The 20,943-nt window shown below is 44.0% G+C and overlaps 1 protein-coding gene and 1 long non-coding RNA gene across 3 annotated transcripts; one reads left to right on the forward strand and one right to left on the reverse strand.

Moving 5' to 3' along the window:
• Positions 1-145: 145 nt before the first annotated feature.
• Drip (aquaporin homolog protein drip) lies at positions 146-15,374 on the reverse strand. 2 transcript variants are annotated; one of them, XM_002138311.3, is made up of 4 exons: positions 14,724-15,374; positions 5,110-5,288; positions 783-1,136; positions 146-723 (listed from the first exon to the last, which is right to left on the reverse strand). In XM_002138311.3, exons 1-4 carry the CDS (start codon positions 14,737-14,739, stop codon positions 538-540), a joined length of 735 nt encoding a protein of 244 aa, XP_002138347.1. In that variant the 5' UTR covers positions 14,740-15,374; the 3' UTR covers positions 146-537. The 2 variants fall into 2 exon arrangements, with proteins under 2 accessions (XP_002138347.1, XP_015039424.1); XM_015183938.2 differs by lacking the exon at positions 14,724-15,374 and adding an exon at positions 5,382-5,400.
• Positions 15,375-16,092: 718 nt separating this feature from the next.
• On the forward strand, positions 16,093-20,250 carry LOC117183510 (uncharacterized). The gene is made up of 3 exons (XR_004468605.1): positions 16,093-16,306; positions 19,862-19,941; positions 20,002-20,250. It is a non-coding gene; the product is annotated as an uncharacterized lncRNA (long non-coding RNA).
• Positions 20,251-20,943: the final 693 nt, after the last annotated feature.

Raw genomic sequence — 20,943 nt, forward strand, 5'->3', positions numbered from 1 at the left:
AATTCAAATTATTTCTGGTATTATTTAAATTATTCTGGGTACACCGTGTAGATCCCCTCTGCTAGAAGGGATTCTTTTAGTCTTTTGGACAACCCAAAACCTTAAATCCGTCCCAGAAATCGCCTCTACAGCATGTTGATTTTCATAGTTTTTTCTTTAATTACACATAATCATAATACAATTCGTAATTTATCAAAGAGGTGCGCTGGTTGGTGCTCGACAATTAAAAGTGATTTCGAGGTACAATTTCGATGGTTGGTGGTTTTTCTTCGAAAGTGCGCGTAACATATAATTTAGCTTAAGATTACCACTAAAACAAGGCGATTGCGTTTCATTTTTTAACAAATAAAATTGCACAATTGTGGGGCAGGGGTAGGAGATGGACTAATCTAGGAGAATTTGGAATCGAATTCGATGCGTTATTGGGTGATGCCAGGCGATTGAAAATGGTAAGTGGGAAAGCGGGAAACTGGGAACTCTAAGCAGGTGCGAACATTTACAACAATATGGAGGCGAATCCTGTCACGGCCTCCGGTCTTAGAAGTCGTACGAGTCGGCCTCATCATCCTTGCGCACCTTGAAGATGAACCTGTAGATGAGAGCGGCCACGAGGCCGCCGGCAATGGGACCCACCCAGTATACCCAGTGATCGGTCCACAAGCCCTGGACAACGGCTGGGCCAAAGGAGCGAGCCGGATTCATGCTGGCGCCGCTCAACTTGACCTGCAACAAAAAAAACATTAATACCTGATCGAATGGCACATCCTTCAGCGCCCACTCACCGCACACAGATGTCCGGCGGCAATCGACAGACCCACGGCCAGGGGCGCCGAACCCTTGATGTCCTGACGGCCCGGATCCGACACGGCCTTGACCACAAACACCAGAATAAAGGTGATCAGAGCCTCAATCAGCACCGCCTGGCCCACACTCAGGGACGTATCATACATGGATACCCCCAGGCCGCTGCCCACGACGCCGTCGAGGGCCACCTTTATAATAGCAGCACCGGCGATGGCTCCCACTAACTGGACAATGATGTAGAAGGCCGCTTTCAAGATGCTGATCTCACCGACAACCAGGAAGCCCAGGGTCACGGCCGGGTTGATGTGACAGCCGCTGAGGTGTCCCAAGCCCTGGAAAAAGAGATGAATAAAGGTGGTTTAATCAAAGTTCTTTTATAGGTTGAGATCTGTGCTGCCCCTCTGTCGTCCCTCTCTCTCTCTCGCTCTGGGATCTATCAAATGTCAAGTCTCAACAACACACAGACAACCTTTGTGCCCTTTGCCATGGCAGCTGGTTTTCGCCTTCCATTTTTTCTAATTTTCCGTTGCACAATCGCCGTACGCTGCCAGCGGATACGAGCAATTTGTCAGATGTGAGATCAGACATGAGATGCACTCGAAATGCAACATCGACGGATCGACGGATTGTATCTCTGCAAAGGCAGAAAGTAAAAGTGCTGGGGGTTGAGTTCTGTTGAGTCACTGCCTCAGGAGATCGCTTGGAAGCACTTGGGCAATGGTAAATGCTAAATGGAAATCGAATACCCAACAAATTGCCCCCTGTCGGGTGAGTGTGAGTGTGAGTGCGAGTGCGAGTGTGAGTGGCGGTGTGAGTACTCCCCGCATTATGAATGAATCGAACGCACTGCCTTCAAGGTCGATGTGCAGGCTTCTATGTTGTCCGATATCTTTTCAGAGCTGCTAGTTTTTGGTTGTTGGTTTTTTTTTTCGGAGATACCAATTCGATTTCGATATGGATTTCTCCGTAAGCCGCGTCGCATAGCATGGCCAATGTCGTGCGTCGCTTTGCGTTTAATTAATAAATGCAATGCGCAAAAAATGTTGCACAAAAAGGTAAGCAAAAAATTGTGTTGGCCGTGCAACCACAAAACGCTAATTACAAAAGCCGCCAAGAGCAAGTCGGGCCGATCCAAGCCCGATCCAAGCCCGATCCAAGTCGAGCCGCACCAACAACGCAAACAACAATCCGAACAACTCGAACAACTTCTTGACATTTTGGCTATGCTCATGCGTGCCGTGCCGTGCCGTGCAATTTCGTCTATTCTATAATATTTAGTTGCCGCTTTTGTTGCACCTGACTCTGACTGGGCCCAAGACTCTAGGCCTATCGCATTGTTCTCAGCCCCCCCCCCCCTGCGCGCCTCCTCTACTCCCCTTAATTGCACACTCGAGGAGTCGTGAAATTAATCAAATTTATTGATACACTCGTATCGACAAAGCCCATAATTAAATTTAATATATGCAACCAAAGCAATCGCGATAGCTCGGATGCGTGTGAAATCTGAGAGGAGGCTGAGTCATCGCCGATGGATGGAAAATCGAGTTAGGCCTATAAAACGAGATTGGTGTTTGGGATTGGAATTGGTTTGACATGACATTGGGCTAGTGATTGAATGCCTGGGAGTACAGGCAAAGGTGAAGGCAGTACAGGGGGCAGTTGGGCGGGATGTTTAGAAAGCAGAAGTCTTTTGAATCACTCCTTTCCTTGCCAAGTAATACTAATAGATTGCTTAAGATAGTGCCCAAAAGATCAGCTATTCAGCTATTATTTGATCAGTCAGCACTCGCCGCTTCGAAGGCCATCTCTTGGCTACTCCAAGTCTGCCGTGGCACGGTGTGCCCCTCTGTCCTGCCAATCGAGATGTCGAGAGATCGATCGGTGTACGCATGTGCACTGCTTCAACAACAACAACAACAACAACATCAACGACATTTACGCTTAAATCATATTTTATGGCTTTTCAGCTGAAAATTGAATGTTAACTTGTTTGTTTCGTTCTGCTTTTCTGCAGCACTTTGGCGACTGTTGCGTTGCAGTGGCGGCTGCCGCTTACTGGTTTTCCGATTCAATTCAAGTTCGCATCGGAATCGGATCGGGCCAAAGCCAAAGTCGAAAAATCGCGAATTGGAAACGAAAACGTGAACGCTGCACGCACCAAATTGTCTCGATTTTCCATAGAAATAGAAACACAGCCTGCACTGCACTGCTTTTGGTTTAAGTAGGCCTAAGGCTTATTTAATTTAGCTAAGAGATTTTTTAGAAACAAGAGATGAATCCGAGAGAGTCAATGAATATCTTAAAAAATATTCAAAATTCCCTTTCCCATATAATGCCATGTTCTGCCCAACTTCCATTGGGGCTTGGTTCTAGGGGTTCTTGATCGGCGCTATCAACAGATCTTTTCCTAGTAAGCATTATGTTTTGCCGCACAAATCAGACAAAAGTGGGAGCCAAGCCCTCTAATTGTCGGGCCGTGCTACCGATAGACATCTGGCAGCATGAGGCGGGCGGCAGGCATTTCAGATTTACGACCCGCATAGAGTTGACAGATCGTACACTCGGTACGAGTACTATCTGTACGATCGGTAAATTAAAATGTGTCTGCGTTGCATTCGTATTGTTGTTTGCTGTTTTTTCTATATTATTTGATTTTTAAATTTAATTCTACTCTAATCTATTAGCATTTTCTGGGATCCACTTCATTTTGGCAGTCTGTCAGGCGATCCCCAGATGCAGTTTGCATACAAATGTGGATCTTCAAACGATCTTCGATTAAGAATGCCGCCGCTGCTCTCTCTCTAGGCAGAACGATAACCGGCAGAGGCTTAGGAGGGGATTACTCGTATTGTATTTCCACTCAAGAGATATTTCTATTTCAGAGTCTTCGCTTGGGCGCTTTCTGGGTTTGCCATTCCAAGGCACAAAATTACTGGAAATTAAGCACGTTTCTCAATTTGACGCCATGCGCCATGCTTCATTGAACAGTTATTGCACTGGCGATAACGATAACGATGACGAACGAACTGGAATTGTCGTCACTCACACCTTGCCTTTGCTTGGGAAATGCAATGCAATGCTCCATTCATGGGAGCTGCTGCTGCTGCTGCTGCACTGAGGTTCCAATCAACGGCGATCCGAGCCGCACTCGGACTCGTGCCGCAACAGCCACTCATCGAACAAATGCAATATTCATATTTCTCAAAGGCAGCGAACGTGCCGCAGGCTGGCAAACGAATCTCGTGACCGAATCGCTGGCATCTTTCGCCTGGTCTGGCTGTTGGGCAACTAATTGGCCAAGAGGCAAGCAGGCAGGCAGGGAGGCAAGTGTCGCAAATGCTTCCAGGTGGAGATTAGTGAGGCAAGCAGCGATAATGTGTCTGCATTTATCTATTGGTAATCCTGCCACCGCGTTGAGTTCTCCAGCGGCATGCAACGTATCAATTATCGAACGAGTGTGGCAGAGAGAAAGCCACCTGTTCTATAATTAGAACAGATCTGTAGATTCTAGAAGCTTTTTCGTGTTTTGATCGATTGGTTTTGTTGTTGCTGTTGTGCCATAAATTCAAAGCAAAGCGAACATCGCTTTAAATGCTAAAACCGAAACACTCGTCACAAATTTTCAGCAGCATAACGTAATTAAACGCATAATAATCTAATTGCATATTTTGCGTGTTGATTAATGTTAATTGCCAGCAGACAGCACAGCCACAGCACAGCCACAGACGCGACGCTTTTGCTGCGAGCGCGCATTTATTATTCGCATTCGTATTCGAAAAACATTCATTCCCTTCCCCCCTCCACCCCACCCCGGACGAGTGTACGTGTGTACGGGTGTACGGGTGTGCGTTTGTAAATCTGTCAATTTTGTAAATTACATTCGCACGCAGACTTGAGCTGCATTCGTTTGCCGTTTTTATAGCGCTCCCTCCCCGCCCCTCCCCTCCCCTTCCCTCTCCCCGCCCTGTTCCCACTAACCACATCTTAAATGCCAATGTCTCTTGCCCAAAATGCAGTGAGCGACGTTTGTGAATGAGCGACGCACCGCGCAGCGCCGAGCCGAGCAGAGCCGAGCAGTGCCACCAGCTTCGCTTTGGCTCGCTCGGGGCCGAAAGTGTAACGTGTGGCGTGTCCTTGAACGTACCCACCGATCAGTACGCACTAACTTGAATTTGAAATCTCCAACTCAAATCACAAATCTCGCTGTAGCTGTCGCTGTCGTTCTGTCGGCGTAGTTGTCGTTGCCTTCTCTTTGTATGTACAATACACATCGAAGTATATATATAGAGGTGTGCGTATATTTACCTGTGCCAGTGTGGCCACCGTTAAGCCAAAGGTGAATGCAATCTGCGGTACACTTCCGCTCGTTGTGCTGCCAACGCCGATGGCGATCAAGAAAAATGTTCCAAGCAGCTCGCCGAGCAGCATGCGCCAGATATTTTTATTCTCGGTTATATCGGCGACGCCTAAGAATTTCCACATTTCTGCAAAGCAAAGGAAAAACCACACACAAAAAAGTAAGTATTTAGTCAGTGCTGTAAAAAGGATAGGTAGCCAAAGGTCCTAAAGTCAGTTACGTAATGATTTTATTTAGGTTAGTAGTTTAGCAAAGCACACTCGGATTAATAATGTTCGTCGTAATGTTTCACATTCGAAAGGTTTTTTAGTGTTAAAAACTCGCCTACTTTTCACAAAAGTTTCAATGAATTTCCCAAAATCTATTTTGAAAGATATTTCAGTTTCTGGTACCTCTGGTAGCTCGCATTTCAGCTTTCAATTTTGTCCAGGAGTTAGGAGTTAAAAATGACCTAAAAATACGCTATTTTCTCAACATGTATTTGCTGGTCAGTATCCGGCACCCCAAAGCCCTCTTGTCCCTCTTGCACCTACAAGCTACGCCACTGGCTTTGGTAAACGAACTAAAAATAAAACATTTATCCAAGTCCAAGTCGATTAAAACCTGCACAACGCATGCCAAATGCTAATCAAATTATTAATTTATTTATTCACTTTCGTTCCATGCCGCTGTCATTCTCATCATCACTCAATCAATCAATCAGTCAGTCTCGCATAGGCAACAGGCTATAGCTTTCCTGCATCTGCAGCGTCTTGCTTCTGCAGCTTCTGCGACTTTCAGTCGTTCTCCTCTCTCGCTCTGACACTGAGAGAGAAGTAGGCTGCTGTTATACGGAAAGCTTTAAAGCAGTGATCGGCACGGCACGCTGGCACGCTGGACAGCAGGCGAAACAGAACATAGTATTGGTGTTATACCCTTTCTTATGCAGATAAGATAGGGTCATGCCGATCGCTGCTTTAAAGGAAATACAGTAAGTCTAAACCATCCGCGTCTTATATACATAAATAGGTATGTACATAGAGAGCAGAGCTAGCACGATCATCGGTTGTTGACTTAAAGTGTGCCCTTTGCTGGCTGCTCAAACAATTTGCATCATTTGATTAATTAATTTTCGTCAATAGCACTTGGGTGTTTACTTCCTGACAAAGTAGTGGGGGCCTTTCAACTGTCATTATCGCGGCTGGGCTGCCTTGCCTGAGTGCTAATGAGCAGGTGTAAATTAATTTGCCTGCTAGAAAAACACTTTGGAAAATGTTTGCGAAAAATAGCATTGGTTCAATAAAACTATTGATACGTACTCGTGCATGTGACGAAATCCTTTTAAATAACATTTCTCTGGTGGCCCAGAAAAGTAAGGGTAACGAACAGAGCCCTGAAGTGTTTTGGATGCCATAAAAAGACTTCACCTCGTTTTTCGAAGTCCCATTTAATCCGCGTATAAAGAGAAATCTTATCAGGCCACGTTTAAGTAACTGTCACTTAACCGAAATCTCAGTTCGTCACTCAAGCAGAGGTCTGTGCCTCGGGACGCCGCCCCGAAACCACCCACTGATAAGTGTCGCGATGTTATCACAATCAACACGTTCCACACTTCACTTAATACGGCAATTATCTCGCATGTTAGCAGCATTGGTCCCATGACACTGACTCTGGTTCTGTGCGAGTGGGGAGCACCCTTGATAAAAGCCAGATACGGAGGGCCAGATGAGAGGGAAAGGGTCAACAATAAAACAGTTGGCTACTGGAATCTGCTATATATCGTAATACTGGCGGGACATTCCGTATTCCGATGGTTTCCACAAAGTGAAAATATCAAATGCCTGGGAATACCTTTGGCCTAGCCTCAAGATGCACTGCAACGTGCTCTGAATGCCTCCTTCATGATCGGGAATGATAGCTATAAATAACTGGAGCTGTCACCACGTTTTTTGCTATTCCTACGAATCCAATCAAAATGTGGCGCCGTTTTTCCTGTTTTTTTTTTATCAGAATTCAATGACAAAATGATAAAATACCTAAAATATTTCAATTTTCAAGGGGGAAATAGTGATTAGAGGGTGACTAACAGTATTCAAATGTGTCAGAAGATAGTCTGAAGAACAGGCTTTCAGAAGGTCTTTCAAACGGAGGAAATGTCAATTAAGGAGTATTTATTGTGTGATGAATAGTAATCGTATCATTATTGCAGCCCCCACACGAGCACACCCACCCATGAAATCGATCCAAAAGCCGGGAAGTAAGTACCATAAATAAGAGTGGAAAATGAAACCAGATCAGCCTGTTGACAAGAATCGCAATTGGCCAAAAGCCAATCAGCATAAGCGTAGAAATGTATGGTATATTGCCATCGAGCATTTGATTTAATTAAATTCACACGACGTTCTGTATTCTATCTCTGCCAAAATGCAGATTCCGTTTAAGAAACAAATGTTAATTGAAATTAATTAAAGATAACAAAACGTCAGGCGTAATTACACGGCCATTGACGAGAGACAAACAAAAACGATTGGTGAATCAATCAATAATTTGGCGGGGAAATTAATAACTTCATCTGCCAAGCACTCGCCGCATTAATCACGAATCGAATTGCTATTTCGAGACTCGATTCAAGTTCAATGGAACCCACGAGACATTTATTAGCAATTTGTTGCGCCTCTCATCTGAGCCTCAGCTCTGAGCTTGGATGGACCCGCTGGCATCCGTTGTCACTCACTCTAAGCTGTTTTCCCCCCATGCATTTTCCGGCTGCCTTCCAGCAGGTTTGCACATAATTGTCGGGGGGGACTTTGTGGAATAGGCTTGTTGGGGGTCTTACTTGCTTAAGTTATCAACTGAAAGCAGTCTCATAATTGATGGGCTTTATATCTTTACCTCTGGTTTTGCTTTGGCTTCAGGAAGCAAACCACATAAAAAAAGTCACCATAAAGATAAAGTAGTTGGTGCTACCTAAAAATAGGCCTCTTATCGCCAGAGAGTTAACCAAAACTAATCTAAATTGCTCGGCTGCGATGGGTCTGGGTCGCCTGGCAACCTTCGGGGCGGCGGCGGGGGCAGGTTGCAGTAGGCTTTCTTGGCACATCCTTGGAACCGCACCGGGCTAATGCTCAACAATAAAAAAAAACTTGAGACGCCTTTTGTTTGCCATTGAAATTGGTCTGAAGAAAATGCGAAATCCAATAAATTACCGTGGCTGGCGGGCACATTAAAAAATGGAATTAACAAAAAGTAAAGAAAAAACATCAAAAACAACCATAATAATAATAATAACAACAATTACACACAATAGTCATCAATTGGAAGGAAGGTGAGGGCGTGCCGACGAGGCATTGAGTGGATACCATTATTTGCCAAAAACAATCCATCAGACAAGGCCAGATTTAGGCAGAGATATTGTACATTTGCCACACGAAGATTTATTTGTGTTAATTTCGGTTTTAATTTGTCTCATGCAACTCCATAACTAATTGATAATAAACGAATTGATTGTAATAGATTTCTGATTTCCAATAATTTACCCCAAAAGGGCGCGGACGTTAGCGCCATCTGCAGCGTTATCAATCATATCAATCGCAATGCCATTGCGATGATTGACACGAAATTAATTAGTGGATGGGCCCAGGGACAGGGACAGGGACATGGGCAGACATCAAACGAAGAGTTCTTCCGCTATCTACTGGTACAGGCCCAGAGTACTTTTAACATTTTGTCTCTTTGAAATCGACAAATTCCATCCGTATGTGTCATCGGTCGCAAATTGGTTCTGGAGTGCCAGAGCAGAAGAGAAGTTGATTCGCCTGACCCACATACCGGAATAAAGTGCCACTGACACAACTGTACCTGTATTCCCGGTACACACTCACACGGGAGCCACACTGGATTTTTCATAGCTTTTTTGTCCCGTTTTCTTTTTGCCCAGCCAAACGGAAATTTGAAATTCAAAACAGGTAAAGAGTGGCTTCGTTTTTGTTACCGCTTCTGCCCTGCTCTTTACTCTCTTTCTCGCTTTGCTTCCGTGTTTGACAACTACAACAAGACAAAACAAAACAACAACGACCGAGGATGATCAAAATAATTTCTGTTTTATTCGTACTCGAAGAGATTCCGATCTTCTCTGCAGGTAAAGTTTCAGGTGTTTGATGCTCTTTCAAGGGGTAAATGGCGTTTGAGAAGAAGACTCTCAATGTTAAAGATATGAATGTAATTCAGGTGCAGATCAATTCTGGAATAAAACAGATTGTGAGGATAAATAACGAGAAATAACGAAAACTACATTACAGCCAGAGAAATAGGCCTCAGCCCTGAATATTTACATGTCAATTAAATTAATATTTAGATTTAATTAATTAGATTTAAATATTTGCCCGAAAGTGGAAATAAAATATTTTCATATTTAAATTAAATATAATTCCCCTTAAATTTTGATTAAATATGAGCTGTACTAAAAAACGTTATATTATATTTAAATAAAAGTGAATTTTATTTAATTGCTCTATGTTTGTATACAAAACCGAAGATTTTATTTAAATGTGAGTATTTCTTTTTACTATGTAATTATTTTCTCAGTGTAATTACATTTTCCTCACTTAAAGATTATAATAAGATACGATTTTTTGTTCTACTGGAAAGTCTGCTATACAACTGTTATACACGTACTAAATTAAAGGGTATTCCGTACTCGTCATATTAGAGAGCCTTTTATTAATGCCCTGCAAATGTCAAGGTCGCTACACACACACGCACACAGAGAACAATTTTACAATTTCCAGAAATCTCAGCACTTTCACCTGGAAATCTAGATCTACCTTTCATGCAAAACGAAACCATTCGAGTGGGATTATTCTACTATTTCGCAATGTACTAGATAGAATCTCAGATTCGCGGCTGGCTCGCTTTCATGTGCCGGGGGGTTCGGCTCTCGTTCTCCCTAAAGATTTACGACCATGGCCAGTGAAACTGACTGCCCGCCGGCCGACTGACGGACTGACCGATAAGATAATCGTAGAGAAGCAACGGCAGACGCTGTGAGTCAGCTTGGGGCTCAGTCTGAGTGCCTTCAGATAGCCAAAGTTTAGGATCTCCATTTAAGGTTCGATTTGGCTCAGTTGCGTAATGGACAAGCGTTATATTACCGTATAATTAGCAACTCCCTGGCACTGGCACTGGCACTGGCACTGGCGGTGTCACTGGCCGCCGCTCCAAGCCAAATATAGTCATCCACAGTATTGCATGTGGCCTATTCGGACGGGACTGGAATCTATGCCAGTAAGGCATTCCAGCTTTGGCTTTGGGCCATTAAATGCATGTTTAGACGCTATGGTGAAAGCCGCTGCAGCTGCTATAAACTTGATGTGGCTGCGGCTGCGGACATCCGCTCGACATGGACTTGCTCGCTATGGCGGCTCCACACATCCTGCAGCTCGTAAAACATACACTGGGAGAAGCAAATCTGGGATGGGGCACCAATCCCTTTTCTTTCCCTGCTTCTTGTGACAGCCTTGGGCACTCAGCAATGCACTCAAAAGACAGAGTCAAGGTGGGGGCGTGGCCGGCTGGGGTACACGTGCCGGGCCAGGCCCTGGCCTCACTGGAGGCCAAGCTAAAGGCTTGGCACAGGCACACCCATATCCCTTAGCTACCGAATCCCCAGCCTTGTTATGCTCATTGGGGGACTCATGACTTATCTGCTTATTATTAGAACATGAGCAATGTCATCGCCTAGCGCCTGTTCTTACCTCTTCTTTACCTGCCTTCCACTCATTAATTCGGTGGAGACACGCGAATTTGGCATACATTTGCTAATTTACCTATGTTTTTCCCATATCATATGTTTTTTAATGAATAAATGAATAGAACGAGCACTCTGACAGAAAGGATAAAGCAAGGCGGAGTTATAATCAACTAATACACAGAAAAAATGCTTTTGTGTTGGGAAATGCCTGAACGATGAAGAAAACGAAAGTAAGCTTTGAAGCTTAAGCTTTCCGTCTTCCGCTGCGCTTTGGCTTGATCTCTGACTGCACTCACACGCTAGGGGAGAGAGGGAGAGCCGAAGCGCACCACAAAGAGATCGAAAGCCTTCTACTCTACCCCTTCCAGCGACAAATAAAGCTGCATTTAATCGCCGACTTGTGTCGTCGCAGCTTTTGCTGTACCGTTAGGCTTAAGGCGCGGCGCGGCGCGGCCTGGCTAATGTGCGTGCACACAACTTAATCACGTGGGTTATTTACGTGCGTATGCAAATCGTGTGTGTATTTATATATCTGCCTGTTATTCTTATTGTTGTTATTCTCTGCTGCAAACACACTGGCGTTAATTTCCCACTTGCCAATTGTATAAGTGCAAAACAAAAGGTTCTGTTCTCGCAGTTTGTTTTCATTCCGTATATCGTATCGTATCGTCTATAATAATTAATCAATTTAATCGGATTATTCATTTGGGTTTGCGCAACCCTTGGGCACCACTTTTGTCGACTAAGGTGATGATTTTATTAACAATACATTGCGTTCCAATGGGCTAGTAGAGAGAAAGATCGAAACCTGTTCGCTGACCGTTAATTAATTGCAATAAATTAATTAGTCACATGCCGACGCTTACCGGGTCGGAGCTATGGATATGGGTCTGGGTCTGGGTCTGTGTCTGGGGCAGGGACTATTCAGTTTTTGCTTGTTGCGAGGGAGGAGTGGGTCCAGTACTTGGGCAAATATCTTTATGGCCGTTTGACCGATTAACAATATGTGACACCTTAACTGGCTCGCGAACAATGCCCATAAATAAGTGGGAAATTTATTGATGTTAGTGGTTTATGACTTGGCCATTTAACCGGCATAATTTGTATAATTTGCGTAGAACCATAAGGGGAAGCTGTTATTAGAGGGACTTCCCATTTAGGATGAGGCGAGACATGCTAAGGGAACCGCTAAAGAACTAATGGCAACGGATTCCCTGCCCACCCAAAACAAAAGGTTTTTCTAGGAATTGCCTGAGAGAATATTGTGCTGGTCATATCCCTGCTTCCTAAGCTCATCTCAATTTCAATAATATTTCCGCTAGAGACTATCATTAATATGCACAACAAATGCCCTGATCTGTCAATTTCAGCTTCTACGTACAGATTTGCGCAATAGAGAACATTTACGAGTAAATTCTAAACTACGACGCAACTGCTAAAACTTTCCATGAGAAAAAACGAACGAACATCTTCGCTGGTGCCCCCCAGTGGCAGCTTATTAGCTTAATTATAAGCTATCCGATTAACAGACAAGTTGATCTTCCATTGAGAACTGCGCTGCACTAACTGTGCCACATGTCTACAGTTTTTCTATGGCATATGGACACACACGTTTCCTGAGTCCCCAGTATTTTTGTGTGCTACTGTTTCGAATGCCATCAACTCAACGCAAAAACAATTTCACCGTGATGTCATGTCAACTTGGCTCACGATTATTACTGTAATTTAATATCTACGAATCCGACTCTCCATAAAAACACAGCAGAAACCAGCATCAGGTGGAGCGGAATCTCTCCATCGTCTGTCAGCCTGAACATGTATAATTTCCAGCGATGTTGGCCAAAGATGACAACGCATTGAATTACGAGGCGGGAAAGACATTAAGCTCCGAGGGGAAGAAATTATAAACACGTTTGTGCGATAGAACTCCAGCGCCATTGAGCGTCACAATTCTCACGCACCTACCATACCCCAAGACGGCCCCTACCATTCCGTTCGCCCTTAAACTGTTCCCATATCGCACTTTTTTCCAGCAGGCACTGACAATATTTGATATTTAAACCAAATATTGAACTTTGTGTTTAAACAATTGTCCAAACAGCAACAGTGCAGTGTGACGTTAATTAGCTGGAACCAAGAATTTCAATTATGGTGGAGCTTGCTCTGAAAACGAATTCGAATTTCAGCTCTGGGCAAATATTTTCGATTTTTATCAATTCGCGCGGTGTTTGGTATCGCTTGTCGGGCGGCGGACATGACGCCAGAGATCGAAACGCTTAAAATACGCACACAACAAATGCAATTAAGATCTTTATTAATTGCTTGTTGGGGCTGCACAAATAAGGTGGATCCGTAAGAGAAAAACACATTAGTTACCCTTTTGGGGCTCTTAATTGGTTTCTTTGACTCTCGTGTACCCTCTCAGGGGCTATAACCACTTTGACCTGAAGTTTAAAACGCATCAACTGGTGTCCCAAAGACATTTTTGGTAGAGTATCTGAAGATTCGGGACCCAAACTGATCAATTCCATCGTACATTTTATTCCTATTTCGATTCGCTGGTAGTTCATTCACTCTCGCAAGTAGTTTTATTTCTTTCGTTGAGGAAGTCATCATCACGATCATGATCGTCATTGTTTAAATTACTGAAACGAAGCCTCTGCTGTTGTTTACCTATCAATGTCCGCTCTTTCTCCCGCCGGCCACCTCTTTCTTTCTCTAGGGGCTTTTGCTGTCATGCGAACTTTCAGTTACAGACTTGCCACGGAAGCCACGTTCAAGCATCAAAAAAAACTAAAGCTGTACAAAGCACTAGGTAAAGGAAGGATTTTGAATACTCTTCCAGTAGCCCGCTGCTCACAAACACCTATAAGAACCGTTCGATGTTATTCTTATCGCTTTTACCCAAGTTATAGTTATATCTACCATTCTGTCTGATATCTCTCAATACTCCTTGGAGTCTTCCTTGTAGTCAGAATCATTATACCCTCTGCAAAGGGCATACAAATAGCTTCGGGGCTAACTTGCTGTCTTTGTCATGCTTCGTTGTGAAAATTATCGTATGGCAATCATGTCGTTATCGGTATCGATAATGGGCGGAGACAGCAGCCCAGGCCGCCGCCTCACTTCGATTGAATGGACCCCCAAAAAGATGATTTATTAAAGGGTCTTTGAAGTTTCTTATTAAAGATGATTAATAGTGGAGGCGATTAAGAGAGTATGTTGTGAAAGTGAAAACTAAAACGGTAGTAAAAGGAGGTTAGAGCTTTAAATCACTTTTTAGTGAAACCAATTTAATATGGTTTTCAATTAAATTTGTTGCTCAGTTATACAATTTATTGTTCAAGCTCAAATTCAAACAAATTTAATTCAAACTGTCCCATATCTCAATTCAGATTTAAATTGTGCTAAATGTTACCACAAATTAGCTAAAAGTGGTGCTAAATTCATGTCACACTCTTCTAATCTGTTCTAAAATGTGTGGCTAATTAATAATGGAAATTTTGCAATGATTTGTTTGAAACTTGTTTGATTTCATGATCAAAATTGATTTAAAATGTGCAAATGCCAATAAAATGTTTATAATCCCTCGAGCATCGCCCACAGGCGGACATACATCTCACTTGTGAGATAGAACCGTGGGTGTTTTTCGGCCCAAGAGAGCTTTCACAATTTTCAATATTTTCATTGAGATTTGCTCCAAAAACAAAGCAATTTTGCACACTCCCCGCCTTCGCCTGAGCCAACAATTCGATTAACCTTCGCACATGGTCTGTCCAGCCTCCAATCTGCACTCTCCACCAGCCACATCCACCTCCACGGGCACACACTCACCTGTTTTCTCAACCATTTTGTAGTCTTCTGGGGACCGCTGGTGGGGGCTGCCGCTCGAGTTTAGCAAGGCGTTTGGGTGGGGGGACGGTTGGCGCTTCAATCAAACTTTTGTTTTGCTTTCGTTTTCGAATAGAGTTTTTTTTTTATTTGTTTGATTTTTGATTTTCGTCGGAGTAAAAGTGAGTTTGGGGGCAGGCACTTGAATCGAACTGAATTGTGCCAATAGCTTTTGTGGCCAAATGGTAATTGTTAAGGTTAAGAGTCTTGAGGTTGCACAATTGTCGGGCACTCCAGGGGGTATGGGAATGGCGCAACAAATGAAGTTTTGTCAAATCAATTTCAATTTCTATTTCACTCGAACGAATGTTTTTCCTTCTTCGGCGTGTTTATGTTCGCACTGGGCTCTTCTCAATGGCAATTATCAATTATGTCTTCTCCGCCGGACCGAAATGGAATGGGAAAGCGCGTCGGACAATAACTCGATTTTACTACGAGGTATTTTCAATTAAATTCGATTAAATTAAACCGATTTCCTTTTCGAATTTCTATTTTGAGTTCAGCCTGGACACGAACCACTGAGCTGTCTCGCTTTTCGCTTTTCTTCGCCGTCTCTGAGTCTGTGCTACCACGTTCGCTGTTCGAGCGCAAATAAACGCTACCTCGCGCTTACCTGTAACAGATATACTCTCGGTCGACTGCGCCGCCGCGTCGCTGTGTACTGCGACGCTGGTGTCGGCGTCGGCGTCGGCGGCAGCGTCAGCTGTGGCAGAGCGACGTCAGATTTTATTTTTTCGGGGCTTGTCCCGCGGCTAAAGAAAGGATCCACATCCACCTGTCCTCTGATGACTTCATCGAATGGAAATAGGGGAGAGGCTGTTCGCACTGGACGGAATATCATAATTTATGTTTTCCCCAGGGGTGGGGTGGATAATATCCACTGTAGTTCAAGTGTAAGCGAAGAAAATTCCAGAATAATCTCTGGATGGAAGTGTGCTTTTAGTTTTGAGCATGAGGGAAAGTTCAGTTTCCATTTTGAAGGTTTGCACACAGCCTGAAAGCCTTTCGCACGCCATTTTAGCCACTTGATGTGTGTGGTGCGTGCTACGAGTATGGTTTATAGCCCTCTAGTGGCCGTAAAAATACCTTGATTATTCGAATTGTGACGGTCATGCAGAACCTCGAATTTCGAACCTGCAGACAGTATTATCACCTCAAACATACCTTATCTGTGGAGCCGCAAAAACCTCAACATGGTTCTGGTTCTGGTAATCCACAGCCGTTGCACGTGACTGCCCCACCCCCCATCCCTTCAGACTAAAGAGTAAAGAGTTTTCTTTCCAGTTGTTTTTATAGCTCATTAGTGCCGCTTTTTTAGCTAAATAGCTATGGCTGGCTGGCCCCTTATCAGTTTCACTTTTCAACCACTTTCCACGGCTTTAATATTGATTATGGATTTGCGCTGATGGCAAGAACCTTGTGGCGAGTATTCATAACAGGCCACAGAGCAACAGTTGCAAGTTATTGACAAAACAAGTGGCGACGGGACCCGAAATAAAAGAAGACATTTGCCGAATTCCTCATAAGTGAGTACAATATTTGTTTGTGGCCATAACGAGAATGTCTGTTAGCGAAACTCAGACGGAATTGCGAGTATTCGGGGGTCTGAGGAGCCTCACATTACCGACTTTGCTGCCTTAATGAGTAATTATATTTAATGCCAGTTAGCCATTAAAACGGCACGAACGGGGGACGACCACCGGCGGGGGTCTGTTCGGTCTATTCCGCCTGTCGAATTACCAGAAGATCTGATATGGAAACGCCCCCAGCCCCAATGCTCAGCCCCTTCATGTAGGAAATCGGTTTTAATCCGCAAGCTTGCTCTTTGTGTTCCGCTGGGACTCATTATCACTTGGCTCTCTCTTTTTGAGTAATAATTGAACAGTAATTGTAGAATTTTATGCCACATTCAATTGAAGCTATAAATCAATTTAATCGGCTTTAATACACCAAGCAGCTGGCAGGAGCAGCATCCTGGACAGAGTGCTTCAAAAAATGAGATGCAAGGTCTTTGGCCATCGAAACATTTCCCTCCAGCTGAATGCACTTTTGGCATTATTTTTTGTTGTAATTACAATCCATGCAAAAATGTTAGCAAAAATTGCCAGAAAGCAATTGTAATTTGTATTTTGTTCAATTATCTGTTTTCTCTGCACTTGCGTCTTGTGATGCTGCGAAAACAATGCCAGCAGCAACAAAACAATCATAAAGCCTAAAGCCCAGAGGCTGGGGCAGACAGACCAGACTCTTCCAGTGGCATTGAAACAGTTTGGAAGTGTAACTGTAACCGTGTGTGCTTCCAGGCATCCACGACAGACCCCACTTGATGTGCAAAAAACAACGAAACAAAACGCCAACAAAGATCCCAAAGAAAGGCTAGACAAATGGGGAAGCCTGGCTTTGAAAGTCGAAGATGTAGATACCCTATCGATTCCATGCGAGTTACGTATATCTGTGATATAGTGTAAGACCCAGAAGGAAGCGTTACAGACCACATAAAAGAGCTGTTTCTGGATCAACAGCCAAGTCGATATGGCCACGACTGTCTGTCCGATCTCAGAGAATATAAGAGCTAGAGAAACCAAATATTGTCCTTCGATTCTTCCAGGAATATATGTGTACCATGTGTACCCTCTGTGAGTGAAACCAACTTCTGCTGGAAATCATAATACCCTCCTCTTAAAGAGTGTAATGTTAATCTTGTGTGCTTTGTGGCGTTGGTGTTGGCTTTGTCGTTGTGTCGCTCTGCGGAATGATGTACTTATGCACAGTTATTATGCTTGGTGTGGTGGGGTAGGAGGGGTAAGGGGGGTAGGGGGCGACAGCTAATAAACGGAATAAATTGCACGGGTGCACAGCAGGGGCCGAACAATAAGCGTACATGAGTCGGTGGAAATATGTATATGTAACCCAACGAAATTGGATCAATCAGGTGGAATACGCATGGCAGGGTGTGATTGGGTGATTGATTCAGGCTGGGCACAAGCCGAAAAAAAATTCAAATAAAGGTCAATGTCACAGCTGTCTCGTGCTCTCCGAGCCGCCCCGCCCCTCGCCCTCGCCTGACACTTCATCAATCTTTGTTAGTAGTCACTGTGTTCGCAAGTGTATGCACACTTGTGTGAGTCAGTGTATGCGTGTGTGTCTGGCGATGCGTGAGTGTCCAAGTCCGACTCCGAAGGTATGCAAATTTTGCCAACGCTCTGATTATGGCTTTTGCTCTAGCCGTTTGCCCAGCCATCGCATCATGTGGGTACATGTGCTGCAGTACAGTGGAGACTGAGTAGAAACACCATTCGCCACAACAAATCTTCTGTACCTGAACCTTCAGAGTAGTCATACTCCCTCTTATCACTTTTCAATCTCCTTTTGATGGTTCTCTGTAACTACTCGCCTGTTGGTTTCGTGGAGCCTTCTCTGTACATATATCACTCATAATGATTCAATAAGGCCGCAGCTTGCGGCTACACAAACGGCTGTTTGTCGCTGCCATTGTGGTTCTTCTCGTTATTGTTTTTGGCCAGTCACAGACAAGTCCCCGTCCACGTCTATGTCCCCGCTCAAGACCAATTCCGAAATTGTTGTTGAGCTATTTGTTTTGCACATTTTCAACTTCTACTCCATCATCTCTGCAGCCATGACTAACGGTTCGGGCTGAGTGTATCTCTACGAGTATCTGTTGCCATTGTCTTCGAGTTGTCTTCACGCATGCGCATGCGCCGTGGGAAATTTATTTGCAAGAGATCAGAAGTGCTATGCGGGCGTTGGAGCCGGTAAACTGGTAAGATCTGCGTCTCGCATTCCCCACTCGCACACTCGCACTCGTACTGTTCAATGATCAGGCAAACGAGAATGAAAGAAATATAATAAAGGCTGATTCTCACACACGAGGCGCACTTCCTGCTGCCGGTGATGGGGGGGCTAGAAGATGGCCGATCGGGGAAGCGCGTGCCGGTCCAAAATTTCAGGCAATTAACAAAAACCTACACTACACTACTCAATCTTCTCTTTCTTCCTCCTCTGGACCACTCGACTGGGTAGAGTAAAGTAGAGAGCGAGTGCCTTGATTGACACAAGCACTACTTGGTGCTTGTACAGAATTTGCCATTTATGTTTACCCAACTTTGATGTATACCCTGCCAGAGGGTAGAAGTACTACTATACGACTTAGTTTGACAGCCTGAAGAGCGAGAAGGAACCATTTCCATGGGATATAAACTTATCCATGCCATAGAATCCATCTGTAACTATTTGCTTATATCGCAGTTCTATAAAATTTCACTAGTGTCGAATGGGGAAAAAGTATCAACAGCTTCGGCCTTCGTGTTAGCCCCATCTTTCGTGTTGCGATATTGCTTTTTGTTTTATATAAAAATACATCAAGAACAGAAATTTTTTTGTCGCAGCTTCGCTTTGCGATTTGAGCGGTTTTTTTTCTCAGTTTTAGCTGGTTTTAGGCACGGCCGCTGTTGACTTATGGCGTACGTGTTATATATCGAGTGCCCATTAACATGGGGAACGGTAATGGGAACATAAAAACTAGCAATTGATGGCAATTTGCTTGGCCGTCCGATGCTGATAAGCCAACGCAGATGCTCAGCCTTTTTTTTGCAAGCCCCAAATCTGGGGGTCAGAAGGGGGCTTCAGACACACTCCAACGAAAGCGAAATGTGCTGGCTGCATGTGAGACTTGTGTAAGCTTCCGCGATATTTTCAAAAAATAGAACCCCCACTTAAAATGCGAGTGGCGTTGCGCTGAAAAATTAATTGTTGCCAGCTCTGGAGTTCAACGATTTAAGATAGTCCGATCTTGGTATGGGATTGCTACGACTAATTTGTATAGGGCGGAAGTACACTTGATTAAACAACTAAATGGCACCAATGGATTAAAAGATCTTTGGATAACTATAGTGTATAAGAAAGCTGTTCAAATAAACGATATCGAACAAAGAGAATAATAAAGTAATCAGTACGGCGAATAGCAAATGTGAATCCTGGATCCTGGCAAGTCGGTCATAAGAAACTTTTATAGCTCTATTCAATCCACTAGCCATAAGTAAGATATCCTGAACTTCCATTAGTTAAGAGCCCATTCCTCACTGAAGACGGCCTATCCTTTACATCACGTCATTCCGCGATGGCTTTGAATGCTGACAACAAAGTATGCCCGATTTAATTAATGGCTTCCTTAGAACACAATTCTAATTTATTATTTCGCCAGTCAGGAGGAGGCACAATTACTTTGCTTTTGCCATATTTCATAGCGAGGGGTCTCCGGATCCACGGGGAATACGCCGGCCTGTATGCAAATGGAGCGCAATGTCATGGCAAGGACGGTCAAGGACGGCCTTCCGTGTCTCAAAAGTGGGCGTTGGTCCTGTCAGGTGTCAAGTGTGGCCAGCTTGGGCATACATTTTCTTTCAAATGAAATGTGGCTTTGATTTACCCTTTCTGCACTAAGGGGAATAAAGGTATGGAAATTAGAAAAAAGATCCATATCTAATGGGGGGTTTTGAGTGGATTTTTCACTCGCATTCCCCCTGGCAAGTGCATTGCATTTCTGCATTAAATCAGCGAAAATGTTGGTGTAAAATATCGCCCGCCCGTCGAGTAACAGGCGGATTCTACACGTGAATCTTACATGCCGCACCTCATAAAAGTGTGCTTCGTTTTGAACAGTCATTCCCCTTAGATATGCTATATATTTACAGAAATATAATATATTTATGCTTAAATATTCCTTAATACCTCATAAATAGAGTTGAATGCACCTCCCAAATCCCCTCCACCCGCAACCTGTGAGTGAAGTGAATGTGGCTGTGCTTTGATTTCAACGTTTTATGCCCCGAGTGTGTGCCGGGCCCTAAATTAATTAAGAGAAGACATGATTCCTGGCCCCGATGATAAGCGATAGATGGAAAATTTTCTGCAAACGTCACCTGCTGACGCTAATGGGGGGTTGGCTGGCTGGATGGCCCGGTTGGGTGGGTGGTTGTATCAATTTCACAATTGATATTTGCATGCCATAAAATGTTTTTCAATTGCTTTCCGCTGATTTTGTTTAACGATTTAATTATTATTTGCTTTGGTTTGTGTCGCGGCTAAGCCGGAGTTTCAACCTAGGCTCTCCTTTATGCTCAGTCGACGCGCAGCATGAAGTGCA

The sequence above is a fragment of the Drosophila pseudoobscura genome, chromosome 3 (assembly GCF_009870125.1).
Source record: "Drosophila pseudoobscura strain MV-25-SWS-2005 chromosome 3, UCI_Dpse_MV25, whole genome shotgun sequence".
Lineage (NCBI taxonomy): Eukaryota > Metazoa > Arthropoda > Insecta > Diptera > Drosophilidae > Drosophila > Drosophila pseudoobscura.

Bases quoted from the DNA above. Each gene is read 5' to 3' on its own strand.
- Drip (XM_002138311.3), bottom strand. The intron at 1,137-5,109 runs GTAAATATACGC...CTCTTTTTCCAG, and splicing joins CGGTGGCCACACTGGCACAG to GGCTTGGGACACCTCAGCGG. The intron at 724-782 runs GTGAGTGGGCGC...TTTTTGTTGCAG, and splicing joins CCGCCGGACATCTGTGTGCG to GTCAAGTTGAGCGGCGCCAG.